We start from the raw sequence: 17,014 nt of genomic DNA on the forward strand, positions 1-17,014 counted from the left end.
CCCTACCAGTGAGACTGTGGTATATGATTATAAAGAACAACCGGTTATAAAGGTGCGGTGCACGGTGATGCATAGGGTAGAAATGGAGAGCTTTGAAACTGTAAAAGAAAGATATCATTGAGAAAGTCAGGATTTTTATAGATGCCTTCAGATGCGCCAGTACTTTTGTAAAAGACCCGATAAGAAGAAATTAATTGCTAATTAAATATTTAAAATAATCGTTTCTGCCTTCCTTCATTTTTAAAAACAAGTACCATCGTCAGCTCACATGCATACATACATCCACACATCTATTATAAGTATCACTTATATTTGAGCATCAAAAGAAACGTATCACTTATATTTGGATAAAATTCACTAGATGTGATCGAAAAATGAAAAGCAGGTGCAGTGACTTTTTATTGTGCTGATTAACAAATGACATCACAAAGATGCTGCAAAATGATCTGTCGATCTTGGGCAGGTGTTGCGACTCTTGGTCTCCCAGTTCGTGGCCTGTCATTGACGGAGTGTGTCCGTCTCACCAGGTTTGAAATTGCTGGCTGTGAGCACCCGAGGACGGTGAGTCACAGCACGCTGTCCTAGTCCAGCCTCCAACATGCCGATTGCACGAAGGCGCTGCTCTCTTGACAGACTATTGTTTTTTCTTTATTGCTTTTATTCAAGCTTGCAATTCAACAGCTGAAATCACTCCATATCCAGTGTCCAATCAACTGTCTCACTAATTAGGTGATTAAGTGTATATGGATATATATAGTGCATATGGATATATATACATACATATATATATATATATATATATATATATATATATATATATATATATATATATATATATATATATATATAGTAGAGAAATAGTAAAATATATAAAATACTTAAAATGAAAGGTAGGCGAATTTATCACACACAGGAAAATGTTTCAGGAATTGAGGTTACTGTTTCTGCCATCAATAATATTAAGAATGTAATATTATTTGTAAACATACATTTATTTAATTTACCTCAAGAATAAGGTCTCCTTTATTAAATTATAAGGGTGTACCATGACAAAGAGGTGAAGGTCAGCAGGAAATGAAGATGCCTCCTCCCCCATGCTTAACCCCGCCCCTCCCCACTAGATGGTCAGGATTATGAAAGCACTGAAAGGTTTGAGAGAGAGAGAGAGAGAGAGAGAGAGAGAGAGAGAGAGAGAGAGAGAGAGAGAGAGAGAGAGAGAGAGAGAGAGAGCAAGAGATGCATGCCTTTGGGAGTGCTGTGCTTGCTTACTGTAAATGTGTTGAGGAACTTTTAAAACGGGGTGCCTAAAGTTTTGTTTGGATTACGCCGAAAAGGTGAATTTTAGATTTTAATTCATTTCACATACTTGTACCTAACAGTTAAATACAGCACCCCACCAAAACGTCTTAAAATGTTGAAATGAATATGCTGTTTACTAAGACTATGTATTTTTATGATCGATTGTATTGCAAAACAAGAAAAAATACATAGTTCTTGCAAAACCGTTCGCGGATCATCACAGCATATACAGTACACAGCAGTCTGCTTTCCCTCCGGACTGAATGTTTCTCTTCTGTCAAATATACTGCAGTTATTTTATCTTATAGAAAATACATAAAGCATATACATTTTAAACAGCTATACATATATACTAATGCTGTAACAATAAACACAATTTTATATTTCTAAATGTCATGGAGGAGGCATTAACAATGACAGAGATTATTAATAGTTGCCACCGTGTATCTGGCACGTTTCTGTTTGGTGAAGCGGTGGACAGGAGCACCCTCTCAATCTGACATTCCATTTTATTAATGTCAACAAAAAAAAAACAAAAGGCTTTTTGCTATTTTTAACTACAATTCAAAAAGTGTGTGAATTTACAAACTTATTATATTTACTTTTTATACATAAATGAATTGCATAAGACCTAAAAGTGTTACGTCAGTTACAAGCAAATTATATTTTTTCGTATAACAAATTACATTGCTATAGGGTCAAATTGTGTGTGTATGGACCAACTAAGAGAATATAAAAAATAAGGACATATGGTTTCATCCCAACAGAATAATATTAAAAAAAAAAAAAGTTGTTTTAGCATAAATGTCACAACAACAATTTCTCTCTGGTGATTTATTCTGTGCCTCAATTTGGAATTTCTTCCAGGAACACATGGTACCTATACAACATGACCGCCAGGTCAAATTACAGCAGTACTGCGGCAAAACTTGGGTACGTTATGATGCTTCAAACTATATACAATGATTCTGTAAGAAAAATGCGTTTGGATTTCTGGAAAAAAAAATTAAATTAGTTGGTCTTTGAAATTCAATTATATACTGTTATTGTTGCCATTCATACAACTGTTCCTATCTAAAAGAAGAAAAAAATATCAGTTCTAGATCACGATGATCATTTATCATGATACAGCTGCAGCTGTACGTCCGTGGCATTTTACTACACTCAACTACTTCATTGAGATGCTACATTCTGTTAATTGCACTGATTTTACTGAATGAAATAAGAAACAAAAAATAAAGAAAAGATATTCAATAGCTTGAAACTGTGGCGACAGTACTGTAGCCTACAAAATTAGATTTCCGCAAATGGTTATTCACATGTCTGAACCGACTGGTCTGCAGTGACGGATAGGCTCATTGTAAACTCTGCTGCTTGAGGTGCCAAAGAAATCACAGAACTGTGGCACAGCACACGAGACACACAGAGACTCACAGAATGACATACCATTTAATAACCCATCACTAGATTTTTGCTTCCAATTCTAATTTCTACTTTGTTCAACCAGAACTACAAGACTCAAGGGCTTTGAACATATTTGACCAAAACTGCAACCTTTCAGCAACTTGCTAACCCTGTGCTCGCAGGTCCCAGTTGTTTTTTCCACGATGACCCCATTCACAATACCTAGTCTATCAAATGATTTCTCTAAAGTCTGTACATTTTGAATTATTATATAACAGGTTGATGCAACACAAATACCCCTCACCTTTCCTGTTTCCACTCCCGCCGGGATGTGCTCTAACTTTGGGGTGAGCCGCAGAGATCTGGAGCTGCCAATCTTGAGGAGCGCTGCATTGGCCTTTGCACACCCGTGGGCTAGGGAGGAAAGTCGGTTGGGGTGGATTGGAATCAACTTGCCACAGTGACCCCTATTGGTCATGAGCCAGATGAAGACTATTTTTAAAATGACCATTATGCATCATACAAGTAGCTCATCAGGACCATCACATGTCATGCATTGTGATACATATCTTATCGTGACCTGCTTGTCGTGACACGCATCGTGACATTACTGTATTACTTATTTTAACAGCGAAAGAAATTATTCCAAAATTGACAATGAACATATGTTTCTTGTATGCATATATCATTCCATTAAAAAGCTTCCTTTTTCATAAATTAGATATACTGCTGTAGAAATAGCATTTAACCATTGCTTACTTTTGCAAGACCGTGTTTATTCTGCCATTTCATTCACAAAACCAAAAGATCATTAAAAACACACAAAAGTCACCAACATGAGAATTACTGTATTCCAATTCTGGTCTATTATTTAACACAGAAAATCCTGGACTTACATGGAAAACAGACAAGCAGGAACATTTCCATTGCCTAATGAAAGAGAAAGAACCGGATGCATCCTTTTCCAGCAAGAAGAGTAATTACAGGGTATGGTAGTGCCAGTACTGCAGACCATTTGCTGTGATTCAAACTGTCAAAAACAAAGAGGGCAAAGCACAATTAGGCCACTTGCTTGTTTGTAAACCATCAATAAAACCATTACATTCTTGCCTGAATCCATGTTGTGATATTGTGCCAAATTAACCAAGCTTTTGCTGTGCTGCTGTTTCAACAATAGAAGTAAACAACTCAGAATGCTATTAATGTGGGCTCCTATTTCCTTCTTTTAAAGCATCTTCCTGGTTGCGTGAACATTAACAGTGTTTCTCTCTTAGAAATCTTGCAGCAAACTAAGAAGGTTGTTTTCTGTTGGGTTTTAATTTCCTTCCAGGATAGAATATTTCTCACTCGTCTAAAAAAGTAAACTCCTCCCTAATACTAAACTTCAAACCTGAACTAAAAAATGTTGTCTTCTTAAGAAACACTTTACATTTTAGTCGTAATAAAAGGAAACTTGACATTTTTTCCTATGATCTGGTAATGCAGTGTTGTTACATTAGTGCGACACTCCAGGGAACCAACATCAGTCTATTAGATAGCCGTTTTTGTTTTTGATGAAACTACATGAGAAATCATTGTTAACCACGTACAGCTTTCCCAAATACAGTTATAATTTACAGGAGAGCCACAAACAACACTGTGCAGCCCTGCAAGGTTCCCACTTGCAGGGAAAGGGTCCAAACTAATGAAAACATTGCAGAATTACTTTAACATTGTTCTTACTTACAGTGATCATGAATGTTTGTAAAACACATCCCGTTTGGAAATCAGGATCATGGAAAAGAATATCACAGACCTATGTCTACTGTACGTACATGTGAAAAGAGGGACGCAAGGAATGTCACATTTTCCTCCCTTTTTGCCTGTGGAGTTGTCTCTCCAATGCAAGCATCAAACAACAATATAGCCTAACACATCCAGTTTGCTTCTTGTTCTACCTGCTTGTAGGCTTTCAAAGATGCATATTCCCAACCATTCAATTTAAACAGAAAGGGAATCTACTGAATTAATTAAACTTAAAATGTTTTGTTCTGGCAAAGGACTTAGAATTCCACACTATTAATCACAAATACAGTAACGTTAGGTTATTATCATAACCCTGGTTCCCTGAAATTGAAATGCAGTCATTGCCTAATGGGTATTTATCTCCTAAAGACCCTGAAACCTGAATAGATATATCAGTGCTGAAAAGACTCTTGGGCTAGTAAAGGGCTACTAATAGCACCCTGTCTGATTTTCTCCAGTCACAGCTGGAGCATGGCGAGCGGTGGGAAGACATGCAGCAGCTGCCTCGGCCAGTGGTGTGCCAAGGTATCTAGTGCCAGCGGGTCCCCGGCTCCTGTTATGGAGAACCAGTGGGTCGATTACTGTGAGGCAAAGAGAGCTATCTTTGCTCACCCAAACCGCTCCCAAAAGAGGCTCACCACCTCTGGGTGAAGCCTCCATTCTGAAGCACTGGGAACTCCCCTTGAGGAGGAGGTCCGTCGGCCAGTTTATCACCCCAGGCAGGTGTACCGTCTGCAGTGAGAGGAGGGGATCGTGCACCCAGAGCAAAAGCTTGTGGGCTACACGATGGAGAATGGGAGACCTGAGGCCGCCCTGGTGGTTTATATAAGCACACAGACACAGAGATGCGTTGTTATAATTAAAATCCTTCTCATTTCCAGAACTCCGCTGCCCGCCTGGTGTTCTCTCTGCCTCGCTTCTTCCACGCAACTCCACTGCTCCGCTCACTCCACTGGCTCCCGATCACCGCTCCCATCCAGTTCAAGACTCTTGTACTAGCCTACAGATGCCTTGACCAGACTGCACCCAGCTACCTCCAGACCCTCATCTCTCCCTACACCCCCACTCGACCTCTCTGCTCCTCCTGCACTAGAAGCCTAGCTCTACCTCCTCTACGCTCCACTGCCTCCACAGCCTCCACAGCCTGCTCCTTTTCCACCCTCGTCCCGCAGTGGTGAAATGACCTTCCTACAGATGTCAGGACTGCCCAGTCCCTGACCACCTTCCGGCGCCTCCTCAAGACTCACCTCTTCAGGCAGCACCTGTAGAACTCCTTTTTTTTCCCTCTGGACATTTATCACTTTTCCTTAAATGCGGATTTACTGCATTTAATCATTTAATCCTATACTTTAGAGTACTGTAATCTGTCACAAGTGTTATTTAATCTGTAGTATTTTGTAATTAAATTACATCCTGATGTAACTATCACTGACACTTATCTGCTCCGTTATTGAATCGTATTTTGTCATTGTACTTCCTAGAACCAAAGTCATTGTATTTTTTATCTTGTTCTTAATTGTATTATTACTTGTACTGCGATTCTTGAAATGTATTTTTGTTTACGACAGTAAGTCGCCCTGGATAAGGGCGTCTGCTAAGAAATAAATAATAATAATAATAATAATAATAATAATAATACATAATAATAATAAAATTATGTACAGTACGAATCTCTTCTTCCTCCTTCTCTTCTGTTGACGTCACACTTTCCCAAAACACAGCCAGATTTTCTTTGTATTGGGTAAGAGCAACAGTGGGAGGAGTGAGGGTATTTTTGCGCTAAATGTAATGCTATAAAAGTACTGTACCTGGGAAAGTGTATTGACGCTTGGGTATAGACGCGCTGTCTACTGCGTGTCCAAAAAAAAAAAAAAAAAAAAAAAGAAAAAAAAAGGAAGAAATGCTGGTGTGGGCAGGTCTTTAGGCTGCTAAAGGCATGGCGCAAACATAGATACACAGTATAAAAAATTGTAGGCATTAATGAATGGTTTAACTCTGCATTTGCTTTTACTTTGAAACTTTTTTTTTCCTTCGCAATCACCAGCTGTATAGTTGACTCATTGATCTGAGTGCCTCTCGTGGCGACACGTTCTGGCAAAATTGAGCTACAACAGTATTACACTGAAAGTCTTAAATAGAGTGTATACAATCTATGTTAATAACTTTTACCCTTTTCCATAAACATTACTGTGATTTCAACAATAAGTGGTCATACTATAATTTAATACAAATTAAAGCTAGTTAGCCGTGTATTACAGTGTTTTGTGGCAGACTGCAGCCAAAAAGGGAAGCTTCTCCAGATTTCCTATAGTAGCTCATGCTGATCTCCTAAGGAAGTGGTATGTCGGTTTGTGCTAATCTGTATTAATAAAATTAATAAGAAATATCCCAAACCATGTGTGTCTATAAATGTAATTTATAGACCAAAGTGATTTTCCGTTTCAACATTACTCTTTATATTGATATATTAGGACTGATAGATTAATCAACTAAAGAGTTGATCGCAGATTAATTTTTTTTACAATTTAAAATCGTGCAGAATTGTATTTTTTTTTTAATATAAAATCAACCAATAGAAGATCTGCATTTTCTCCGTGGCAGTCCAATCATAAGTGAGAGGAGGTGGGACATAAACAGTTGAAGGTATTCTCTGCCTCTGCTTGAGTAGGTTTAACCAATGGGAATGTCAAAGATCTGCCCTGGTTTTGCAGCTGTCCAATCATTAGTAAGCACAGGAAAACAATTCCATCTCGGGTTTCTGCGACAGTTTATAAATTACTCGACCTTCGGTTTCATAATCTATGACGTCACAAACTCTAGATGGAATTATTTTTCTGTAACTCACTGAAGCCCATCTATTACATACAGGGGTAAGTAACAATGTAGAAATACTTCGTTACACTACTTAAGTATTTGTTTTCAGGATCTGTACTTTACTTAAGTACTTTATTTTTGGGATACTTGTACTTTTACTCAAGTATGTTTGTTTAGAAAATATTGTGCTTTTTACTCCACTACATTTCCCAGAAGCATCTCGATACTCATTCTTTCAGCACACAGAGGGTGCGTTCACGGAGATCATCCTGCGCAGATTCTGTGCAGAATCTGACCAATTTAGCCAATGATCTTCTAAGAATTGGTCAGATTCTGCACAGAATCTGCACAGAACGATCTCCGTGAACGCACCCTGACTCTTGCGCTAGCCAGGATTCTGATTGGGTAAAGCAGAGCCGCATGCACAGTGTCTGCTTGCTTTGATGATGACATAGTCTGTTGATGCCCAACCAGAGACCGTTTGGATTTTTAAAATAACCAATCAACAAACACAACATTTAGCTGCGGAGAACGCATTAGTAGTTTAGAAGAGTAACAGGAATCTACAAGCAGTTTCAAAACAGGATCTCACATTTTTAACATTTGATCCTAGAATCGTTTCATGAATTTAGTTTTATTTATGGATAAAAGGTTGTGACTAAAATTTTAGTTCCTGATTTGAGATTTAAATTAAGCATTTGAGCCTGAAGGAGAGGGCTTAAATCGTGTGGTAATGCACGCTTCGTGCAGTTACATGCCCGAGCCAAAGGTGAGAAGGCTCCTGAGGGCTCAAATGCTATTAGAATATAGATATGTTAAACAAAATTAAAAACTTACGTTTTTTTTCTAACAGTTTTATCCTGATTTTATGAAGAACTAGTTTTTGTTGTTAAACATTTACCTCAGTATTCCATGAGTAATGTGGTTTTCTCAAAAAACATCCACGGTCTGTTCAGTCTCTTTGGTTTAATCCAAGCGGTGGACCCTGTAGGCTACTTCCAGTTTTTTACTGTAGGTCTGCAGGATGGTTTTTTTTTCAGGCAGAATTCCACGGGTAGAATTTAAGGGCGGCTACTTTTTACTTCTGATACTTTTACTGCTGTGGACAGTGAACTTTTTTTTATTTTTTCTCTTGTTATGGATTTAAACAAATATTTTTTTTTTTTTTTTTTTTTTTTGGATTTTGCTTTGACCTCCAACTGGTACAAAAAAATAATTTAATATATTTAATTACTACTGTATATGCATAAACTGATGGAATCAATGTAATATGCATAATAATTTTTTAAGCGTTACTAGCAATGTAACACAGTAATCCACAACTCCACGTATGACTGCGTTTTTTTAACCTTTCACAACGTCGATGAATCAACTTTTTGCATCAGCTTTTTTGGAGAACAATATATCGACAGTGAAAAATTATGCATCCCTGCCTTATTAATGAGTATGCACATCTCTCAAAGTAATGCAAAATTTGGCACGACACAGGGAACTTACAGGAATAACTGCTCGATATGATGAGTTACTTACTGCTCACATGGAAATAATGAACTGTATTTACTAAGATGTCAAAAACCATACAGAATGACCCGATTTCATCCCTTTCCTTTACTGTGCTAGAAGAAATCAATAAAGAAATTAATGAAGCTATTTTTTTTGCATGGAAGATTGATTAGAAGAAACAGGTTTTTAAGTGTGCCTCTTGTGTCTTAGAAGTCATCAGCCAGCACTCAGTATAGACACCAAGAGTAAAAAAAATATTTACACATATATATATATTATATACATATATATATACATATATATATATATATATATATATATATATATATATATATATATATATATATATACAGTGTTTTTTTCCCCCCGGATTTAATGTAAATCGCATATTTTTTCCAAGGATTTAACCAAACAGAAAAATGCATAAATGTTAAACACGTTTAAAAGTTTTGAAATGTGTACATTTTTGTGGCATTGCAGAGACGGTGGGGAAGCGGAGATTAGCTCTCAGAGTGTAAGGACAGCTCTGCAGCATACAATGCCAAATCAAACACTTCAATGGGCGGGGGGCTCATTTGCAGTTTAGTTTCAGATTTAGCTGGCAAAATATATATTTTTTTTTGTGAAAACCCAGACTTATTTTTTCATATTTAATTGCTGAACAATAATGTTGCATTATTTAAGATGCATGTATTTTTTCACTGACTTATTTGTTAGAAATGTTAGCTAAAGGTTGACTCGCCAAGTAGATATTTTTTTACATTTAATTTCACAGATGTATTTGTTGGAAACCCTGATTTAACCTGTCAGGTAAATGTTGATTTGCCAAGTGTAAAAAAAAAAAAAAAAAAAAATGTATTCTAAGAAAAGGGGGTGGCATATAAAAAGTTTGCGCACCACTGATCTAGACTACATCTTATTAAAACATTAGAGAGATCCCTTAATTTTCAATAAACTTAGACAGCTTTCCTATATTGTAGGAGTTGTCTCTGCATCATCCAAGATCCCAGCAGGACTGTAGCATGTCAATAGCATGCAATATTGATTCCCAAAGGCAGACAACAGCTGCTTGACCTGAAGTCAAATGTCCTCACGTACTGTATATCTAATTCTTAATGTATTCCGTAAATAAACAAACAAACACACACACACACACACACACAGTATAACCACTGCCATGCCAATAAACACAAAATCCCCAGAGTTTAAATACAAGTGTGACAAACAGACAGGGGACAGCGCATCTTCATATGCCATATCTGACACTTTCAAATGTCCCCACCGAGTTTCATTACAATTGGATATTCTCTAGACGTAATGTACAAAAGCCAGTGAGGCCATTATAGATTATTTTTTCGTTCCCAACCAACAAATCTCTGCTCTCCTGCAAAATAAGTGCAGCCTCCATGCATCAGCCAAAAAGAACTAGATAGATTATTAACAGCAGCTTCCAAAAAAGAACAGTGTGACCTCCTGTCAAATCTCACTGGAACATTCCGACTAGTTTAGAGTCAGTTAGCCAGTTGCTACTGTGGCAAACAAACATTCCTCACTTGTTTTCCCATAGTGGTGTTGAGATTCTCTAAATGAATACAGGTCAAATATATGTTTCCTTGTTTACGTTACTTAACAGTAGGAGTGATCTCTGGCTTCTCCAGAATCAAGGCTGGCTCACACTGGGCATACGATTCAAAACGGACGCTACGGACGCTACGAACGCACCACCTTGCGTTCAAATCGTTGGTAGATTTCAATTGCTTAGCGTCAAGTTGGTGACGTCACTCGTGTTCAACCAATCACACGCCTTTCTCTTTCCTTTAGAATTTTACAAGTAAAATACAATTTACCATTTAGCCTATTATTTGAAATAAATTATACTTGTATAGCTGTAGCGGAAAATGTCTAAAGAACTAAATTAAGCATGTACGGTACCATAAATAAACAGATAAATAATCAGAATTAAAACTAACAAGTCAGGAACTTAAAACGTGTTTGATGCGTGTCTCTCAGCAGCCTACGTACAGCGTTTACTGAAAGCAGGATGGTTAAATTGAGCGGGTCAGCTCAACAAAGTCTGAGCGAATGTCAGTGATTTTACCATGAAACTGAATGGTGGCATTTGCTGTCAAGATTCTCTTTCAGATGGGTAATTAATAATTTGATTTTATTTGTTCAAGTTCTGTTAAACTCACAGATCAATTTCAAATCCCACCAAGTCAATTCATGAGACAGGACAAAGTGAATGTGTAAGAGCTACTGTATCACCACCGAGACCCAAAACAGCACAATGAAACTGTAATTCTTAATATTCAGAGACTCTTAACAAAACCTCCAAACCAACCCTTGTCTACACTTCTAAACTGTAAAATAAAAACACTGTGGGTATTTCATAGGGTATTTGTGCCTTCGGAGGTTGGATCCAATTGATTGAGAACATCTGAAAGCTGTGTGTCAGTCAGGGCGTAGCCGGGCAACTACAAGTTAAAAATTACAAACCTCCTGTACATTATATTATAAAGTGATGCATAAGAAGATCAAATGATTATTTAATGACAGGCTATTTCATTAAATGAGCCTTCTTGTGCTTTTGGTCTTGTATTACATGATACAGTCTCTTTTACTCTACATGTAAATGAAAGTATCACAATTCATTGATACATACAGAATAGTTACACCCTGAATAGCTACTCACTAACTATACGCATTAAAAAAAAAAAGTTACACAAACAGATTCGAAAAATGCCTGCCCACTGGACTACAGACAATTAGGTATTAGATATAGTAAGCTGCATTTTCACATGAAGAATCAAGGCTGTTTGAGGTCATTTGATTATCTTAACGTTTTCTTGTGTACCATGGTTATGAAAAACAACACCTCTGACAGCACCTTTTGGTATTTGGTATAGTTCGGTCTTTAAAAGGATGGCCATCAGGGCTCATTTTAAACTTGCCATCTCCAGACAGATCCCATCCGGTTCAAGGACTTGAGACCTGTATAAGCTGTAGAGACAGGTAGTTGTCTGCAGCCATTTCCCAGGTTCCCAAGCTAAGCCTGAACTAGCAGCACTTAGGGTTTCTTTAACTGTTCAGATTGCATACATTCAAAGACATGAAGGCCCATAGAGGCCATTTACTAAATATGCTGCACTAAAACCGCTGCCAGCAAGGATCGCTCTGTTAATTCTGTTTATTCTCACTTTCTTGGCACATCACAAATGCAAAACGTTGACCAATGGACAACACAGACAAATAAAACTGCAGTGCATCACTTTCTTTGTTCTTTTTTAAGAACCTGTAGGCCTACATCTGCAACAAAAACAAGACTTGGATTTGTTCTGCATTCTACTTTGTTATTAAATATAATGCACCCTTTTTGGAAACTATAAATAAGCAATCATGTCCGTGACATGACCCTGCACTTCACTTGGCCCAAATTCTCCTTATGTAAATGCATAATGTATGCGTGACATACATATGAACAGATGTACTGTATGTTTTTTTTCCAGCATACCATTGTACAATGATGGCTGTTGGCAGCATTACCACTTTGTTTCCTGTAAATTGGGTTACAGTTTTGATGAAAGTTATAACCTATTCCTTTGTTTATGTGATTTCCAGTGTTGGGGAGCAACATATTTCATGTAACATGCTACTGTAATCTGAATACATTTTTCAGACAGGTAACAGATCACAATTGTGAAGAAAGAAAAAAAGTTACTTTGTTACATTTAAAAAAAAAGGACTAGGGCTAATGCAGAACATCAGAAAGCACTTCAACAGTACAAGTCAAACCCTACATGTCACATGAACACGCTTTTCATATCATCTCAATAGAAAATAGCGTCAGTTGAGGGAACGTGGGTTTGAGAATATTGCCAGCTGCTGCCTGACGAAATCGAAAAACATATCTCTGTAAAATGTAAACTGCGCCTATGTTAAATGTTTTTGCTGTGCTAGCCATGTCAAGACATTTTTGTGTAGGTCAAGTGGGCCAGTGGGAGCGCAGTTTGAGTGAGCTCCTAAAATACAAATGCAGGTTTATGATATACAGACGGTAACGGCCGTTTCCATAATAAAAATGGAAAAAGGTAGTACATTAGTTACCTTACTTAAAGCCTAGTTTGATATTTAACATTAGTATTCTCCTTTTGAATTTCTGATGCAGTAGTATATATTCTGTAAGCATAAGACAGAATTCAAGGGCACTGCAGAAAGAACTTCAATGGATCAATGTAAAGCTGCATACTGAGCACCTGAGCACAGCTGTAGCATTCCAGGTTGCAGTATGCTGGAATATATGCATTTTAAATACTCTTAGTTATGCTGCTTTTAACCTGAAACAGCATTCTGACTTTGACATTAACTATACATTGATCTATTTCCTACTTCTGAAGTGTCTGGGCAGATAAGAATCAACACATTGTTATTGACTCAATAGAAACCAACAGAGAGACAACAATAACTGCTATTGGCTGGCATACTGCGGTAGCCAAGGAAACCTTTGAATTGAATCATGAATTACTGGCTAAAGTGACTGAGCTGTCACTGTGTGCACTGTACACTGCTGTGTTCTAGCGAGCAGAAATCAGACAGATCCACTGAAACCGCTAATGTGCAACAACAGCTGGGACCAAACAGAAAAGGAAAATAAGATGACCTGTGCCCTGTTATTTTACTGACGTGTAAATATGCAAAGTCGCGATGCGTTTTAAACCACCTTCGCACAAAGAAAGCCAAAGCTGAAACCGTACATTTTGTTTGGAGTGGGGTCCTGGTTTTACAGGTGTAGCCTAGTGCATTGGGAGCAGTGTTTGGTTTCAGATAGTTTTACGGCTGTATAGCCTTGTGCATTGGGAGCAGTGTTTGGTTTCAGAATGTACTCAGTGTTGGGGAGTAGATCTTTCAGCAGTGTTGAGTAGTGGTTAGGGCTCTGGACTCTTGACCGGAGGGTTGTGGGTTCAATCCCAGGTCGGGGACACTGCTGCTGTACCCTTGAGCAAGGTACTTTACCTAGATTGATCCAGTAAAAACCCAACTGTATAAATGGGTAATTGTATGTAAAAAATAATGTGATATCTTGTAACAATTGTAAGTCGCCCTGGATAAGGGCGTCAGCTATGTAATATGTAATAAATAATAATAATAATAATAATAATAATAATAATAATAATAATAATAATAATAATAATGGTTCCTTTTTAAGACAGGTAGCAAAATGTAACAATAACGTAGTTACTTTTAGTTGCATTAAACACAAAAAGATTATGTCAGGGCATAGTAAGGAAATTAGGATACACTTAGATGCTACAACGCTGAACAGAACAGAAGGCTAAACTCTCCTATAATACCAAGGAACTGTATTTTACAGCCAAACAAAACTGCATTTGTTATAGCTGAACATGGCATTTACTGAAGTAGGTTTCTTTGAACATGAGATTATCTTTATCATGAAACATTAAACCAGAGGTAATCCATAAATGCCCCGAGTTCAGATAATACCTTGATACAAACCTATTTTAAAAGCAATTGAACTCTGATACAACCTCATTGTCATCGCAGGAAAAAAAAAATCTGTCAAGTATAATCCAAACCGTGAATTACAGCTTTCGAAAACGGTTAACAAAATGTGCTCATTATGCTTATAGAGTTGCTCATAATAATTAGACAGTTGTTTCAAAGTAATTAACAAATGTCCTTAATTTAGGAATCAAATAGCTACGCCACTTTAAACATTTCTGCTCATGATCTTATTCAGTTTGTTATAAAATCACTCCATCAATAAAGTAAAATAAAGACTGCTTGGACATATGGCTTAAACCAAAAGTAAGAATACCATGTGCTAATAGTTATGACTGTGAGTAGGGTTTCTGATATTAAGTTTAAACCGGTAATCAGATTCAACAAACCTATATTTAAAAGAAATTAGATCTGTGTTGGTTTAGAAGGAACATAAGTTTGCCACACGGACAGTGATCTCCGTGTACCCCCTAAGTTTCATTAGAATTGTATATGCATTGCTGTAGACAAACATAAAACCTGAAGTGTACAGCTGCCTCCACTATATACCCCTGCATCCCTCAAATAACTACTCAAAGTATGTTAGAGTGCAGGATAGGAAGGTGCTCCTCATACACAGATTGTTTTTCTTACTGCAGTGAGATGTGTTGGTGTGCAATATCAGTAGGGGTTGTTTCATTAAAGAGTAACATGTTGCTACATCTGTTTAAATAACATACCTGTAATTTCACTAACATCCTGTGGGAGTGTGGCAGGGTGAAAGCCCTGCCGGTGCACAGGTGTGTATGCATGTCGGGGGAACATTGGGTGGCAGGGAGGAAGTTAAAATCCTTCCTGCAAAAGCAGCCTAGTGTTCTGCGACACCTCATTTAGGGAGTTTTATCCCTGCTTCCTGTGCTGTGTTTGGCTGTGTGTGGAAAGATGTAAAGATGGCGGAGCTACAGATGCTGTTGGAAGAGGAGATCCCGGCTGGACGGAGAGCCTTGCTCGACAGTTACACCAATCTCGAAAGAGTCGCAGATTATTGTGAGAACAACTACATACAGTCTGTAGATAAACACAGAGCCCTAGAAGAAACCAAAAATTACACAACCCAGTCTTTGGCGAGCGTTGCCTACCTGATAAACACCTTAGCCAACAATGTCCTTCAGATGCTGGATATCCAGGCGTCCCAGCTGCGCCGCATGGAGTCCTCCATCAACCACATCTCTCAGACGGTGGACATTCACAAAGAGAAAGTGGCCAGGAGGGAGATTGGCATCCTGACGACCAACAAGAACACCTCGAGAACTCACAAAATCATTGCACCCGCCAACCCGGAGAGACCTGTGCGCTACATCCGGAAGCCCATCGATTACACGATGCTCGATGACATTGGCCATGGAGTGAAGGTCAGCACACAGAACATGAAGATGGGTGGTCTCCCGAGAACCACCCCACCCACCCAAAAACCTCCAAGCCCACCAGTGTCGGGGAAAGGAACGATTGGGCGGCACTCTCCTTATCGAACCCTAGAACCTGTTCGCCCTCCTGTGGTTCCCAACGACTACGTGCCGAGTCCGACACGCAACATGGTGCCCACTCAGCAACAGAGCCCGGTTCGAACTGCTTCTGTAAACCAGAGGAACCGCACATACAGCAGCAGTGGGAGCAGTGGAGGCAGCCACCCGAGCAGCCGGAGCAGCAGTCGAGAGAACAGTGGGAGCGGAAGTGTAGGCATCCCCATCCCCATCGCTGTGCCCACCCCATCTCCACCCAGCGTCTATCCAGCCTCTGCTGGCTCAGCTGGTACACCACCTGCCCCTGCTCCCCCGTCTGCGCCCCCCAACCGTCCCCCTCCTGCCTCTGGTACTACATTAAGCTTTCCTTTACGATATTCCACCACAAAATCAAATTTCTGCAACTGTAATGCCCAGCGAAGGAGTCTAGAGTTGGCTTTACTAGTATTGAAGACCCACAGTAATGAAGAATGATCCGTAACTACTGTAAACATCTTGTTCTCCAAGTAGAATTGCCATTTTTCTAGTGCCCATACCACAGCGAGACACTCCCTCTCAGTGGTCGAGTGATTTATCTCAGCACGATTAAGGGTTCGGCTGGCATAAGCCAGGACTTCCTCGGTCCCAGGCCCCATCTTCTGAGCAAGCACGGCTCCCAGACCGGTCTCACTGGCATCGGTATAAACAATAAAATGGAAATCTAGATGGGGATGTCCCAAAATAGGGGGACAGGTTAAATGATGTTTTAAGACATCAAAGGCTTGTTGACATGCTGGTGTCCATATGAATAGTGCCCCTTTTTTCTTTAAGGCATTTAGAGGTTCAGCCAACTGTGAAAAGTTGGGTACAAACCTGTGGTACCAACCTGCCATGCCTAAAAAGCGTTGTACAGCTTTGAGGTTTGTTGGAACTGGGAAATCTTGAACAGCAGCAGTCTTCTCAGGATCAACGTGAATACCCATGGCATTCACCAGATGACCTAAAAATTTAATTTCAGTACGACAAAAGCGACATTTTTTTTAAATTCAATGTTAGACCCGCCTCCTGCAGTCTGCTAAAAACAGCTTGCAGATCTTGTAGATGTTGGGAGACTGCAGGAGGCGGGTCTAACATTGAATTTAACAAAATGTGCTCATTATGCTTAGAGTTGCTCATAATAATTAGACAGTTGTTTCAAAGTAATTAACAAATGT

The 17,014-nt window shown here is 38.7% G+C and overlaps 2 protein-coding genes across 4 annotated transcripts in view; one reads left to right on the forward strand and one right to left on the reverse strand.

Moving 5' to 3' along the window:
• LOC117418285 (ubiquitin carboxyl-terminal hydrolase 22) overlaps positions 1-17,014 on the reverse strand; it is a 104,466-nt gene that overhangs the window by 74,335 nt on the left and 13,117 nt on the right. The window contains exon 1 of one of the 3 annotated variants that reach the window (XM_059035677.1): positions 3,008-3,028. The exons of the other annotated variants lie outside the window; for them this stretch is intronic. The gene's annotated coding sequence lies outside the window, so the exon portion shown is untranslated. Of the gene's footprint in view, positions 1-3,007; positions 3,029-17,014 lie in introns of those variants that run through there. 3 annotated transcript variants of the gene reach the window in all.
• LOC117418111 (abl interactor 2-like) lies at positions 15,202-16,639 on the forward strand. Its single transcript, XM_034030717.2, has 2 exons — positions 15,202-16,170; positions 16,632-16,639. The coding sequence occupies exons 1-2, from the start codon at positions 15,252-15,254 to the stop codon at positions 16,637-16,639; spliced, it is 927 nt and encodes a 308-aa protein (XP_033886608.1). The 5' UTR covers positions 15,202-15,251.

The sequence above is a fragment of the Acipenser ruthenus genome, chromosome 13, assembly GCF_902713425.1.
Source record: "Acipenser ruthenus chromosome 13, fAciRut3.2 maternal haplotype, whole genome shotgun sequence".
Classification (NCBI taxonomy): Eukaryota; Metazoa; Chordata; class Actinopteri; order Acipenseriformes; family Acipenseridae; genus Acipenser; species Acipenser ruthenus.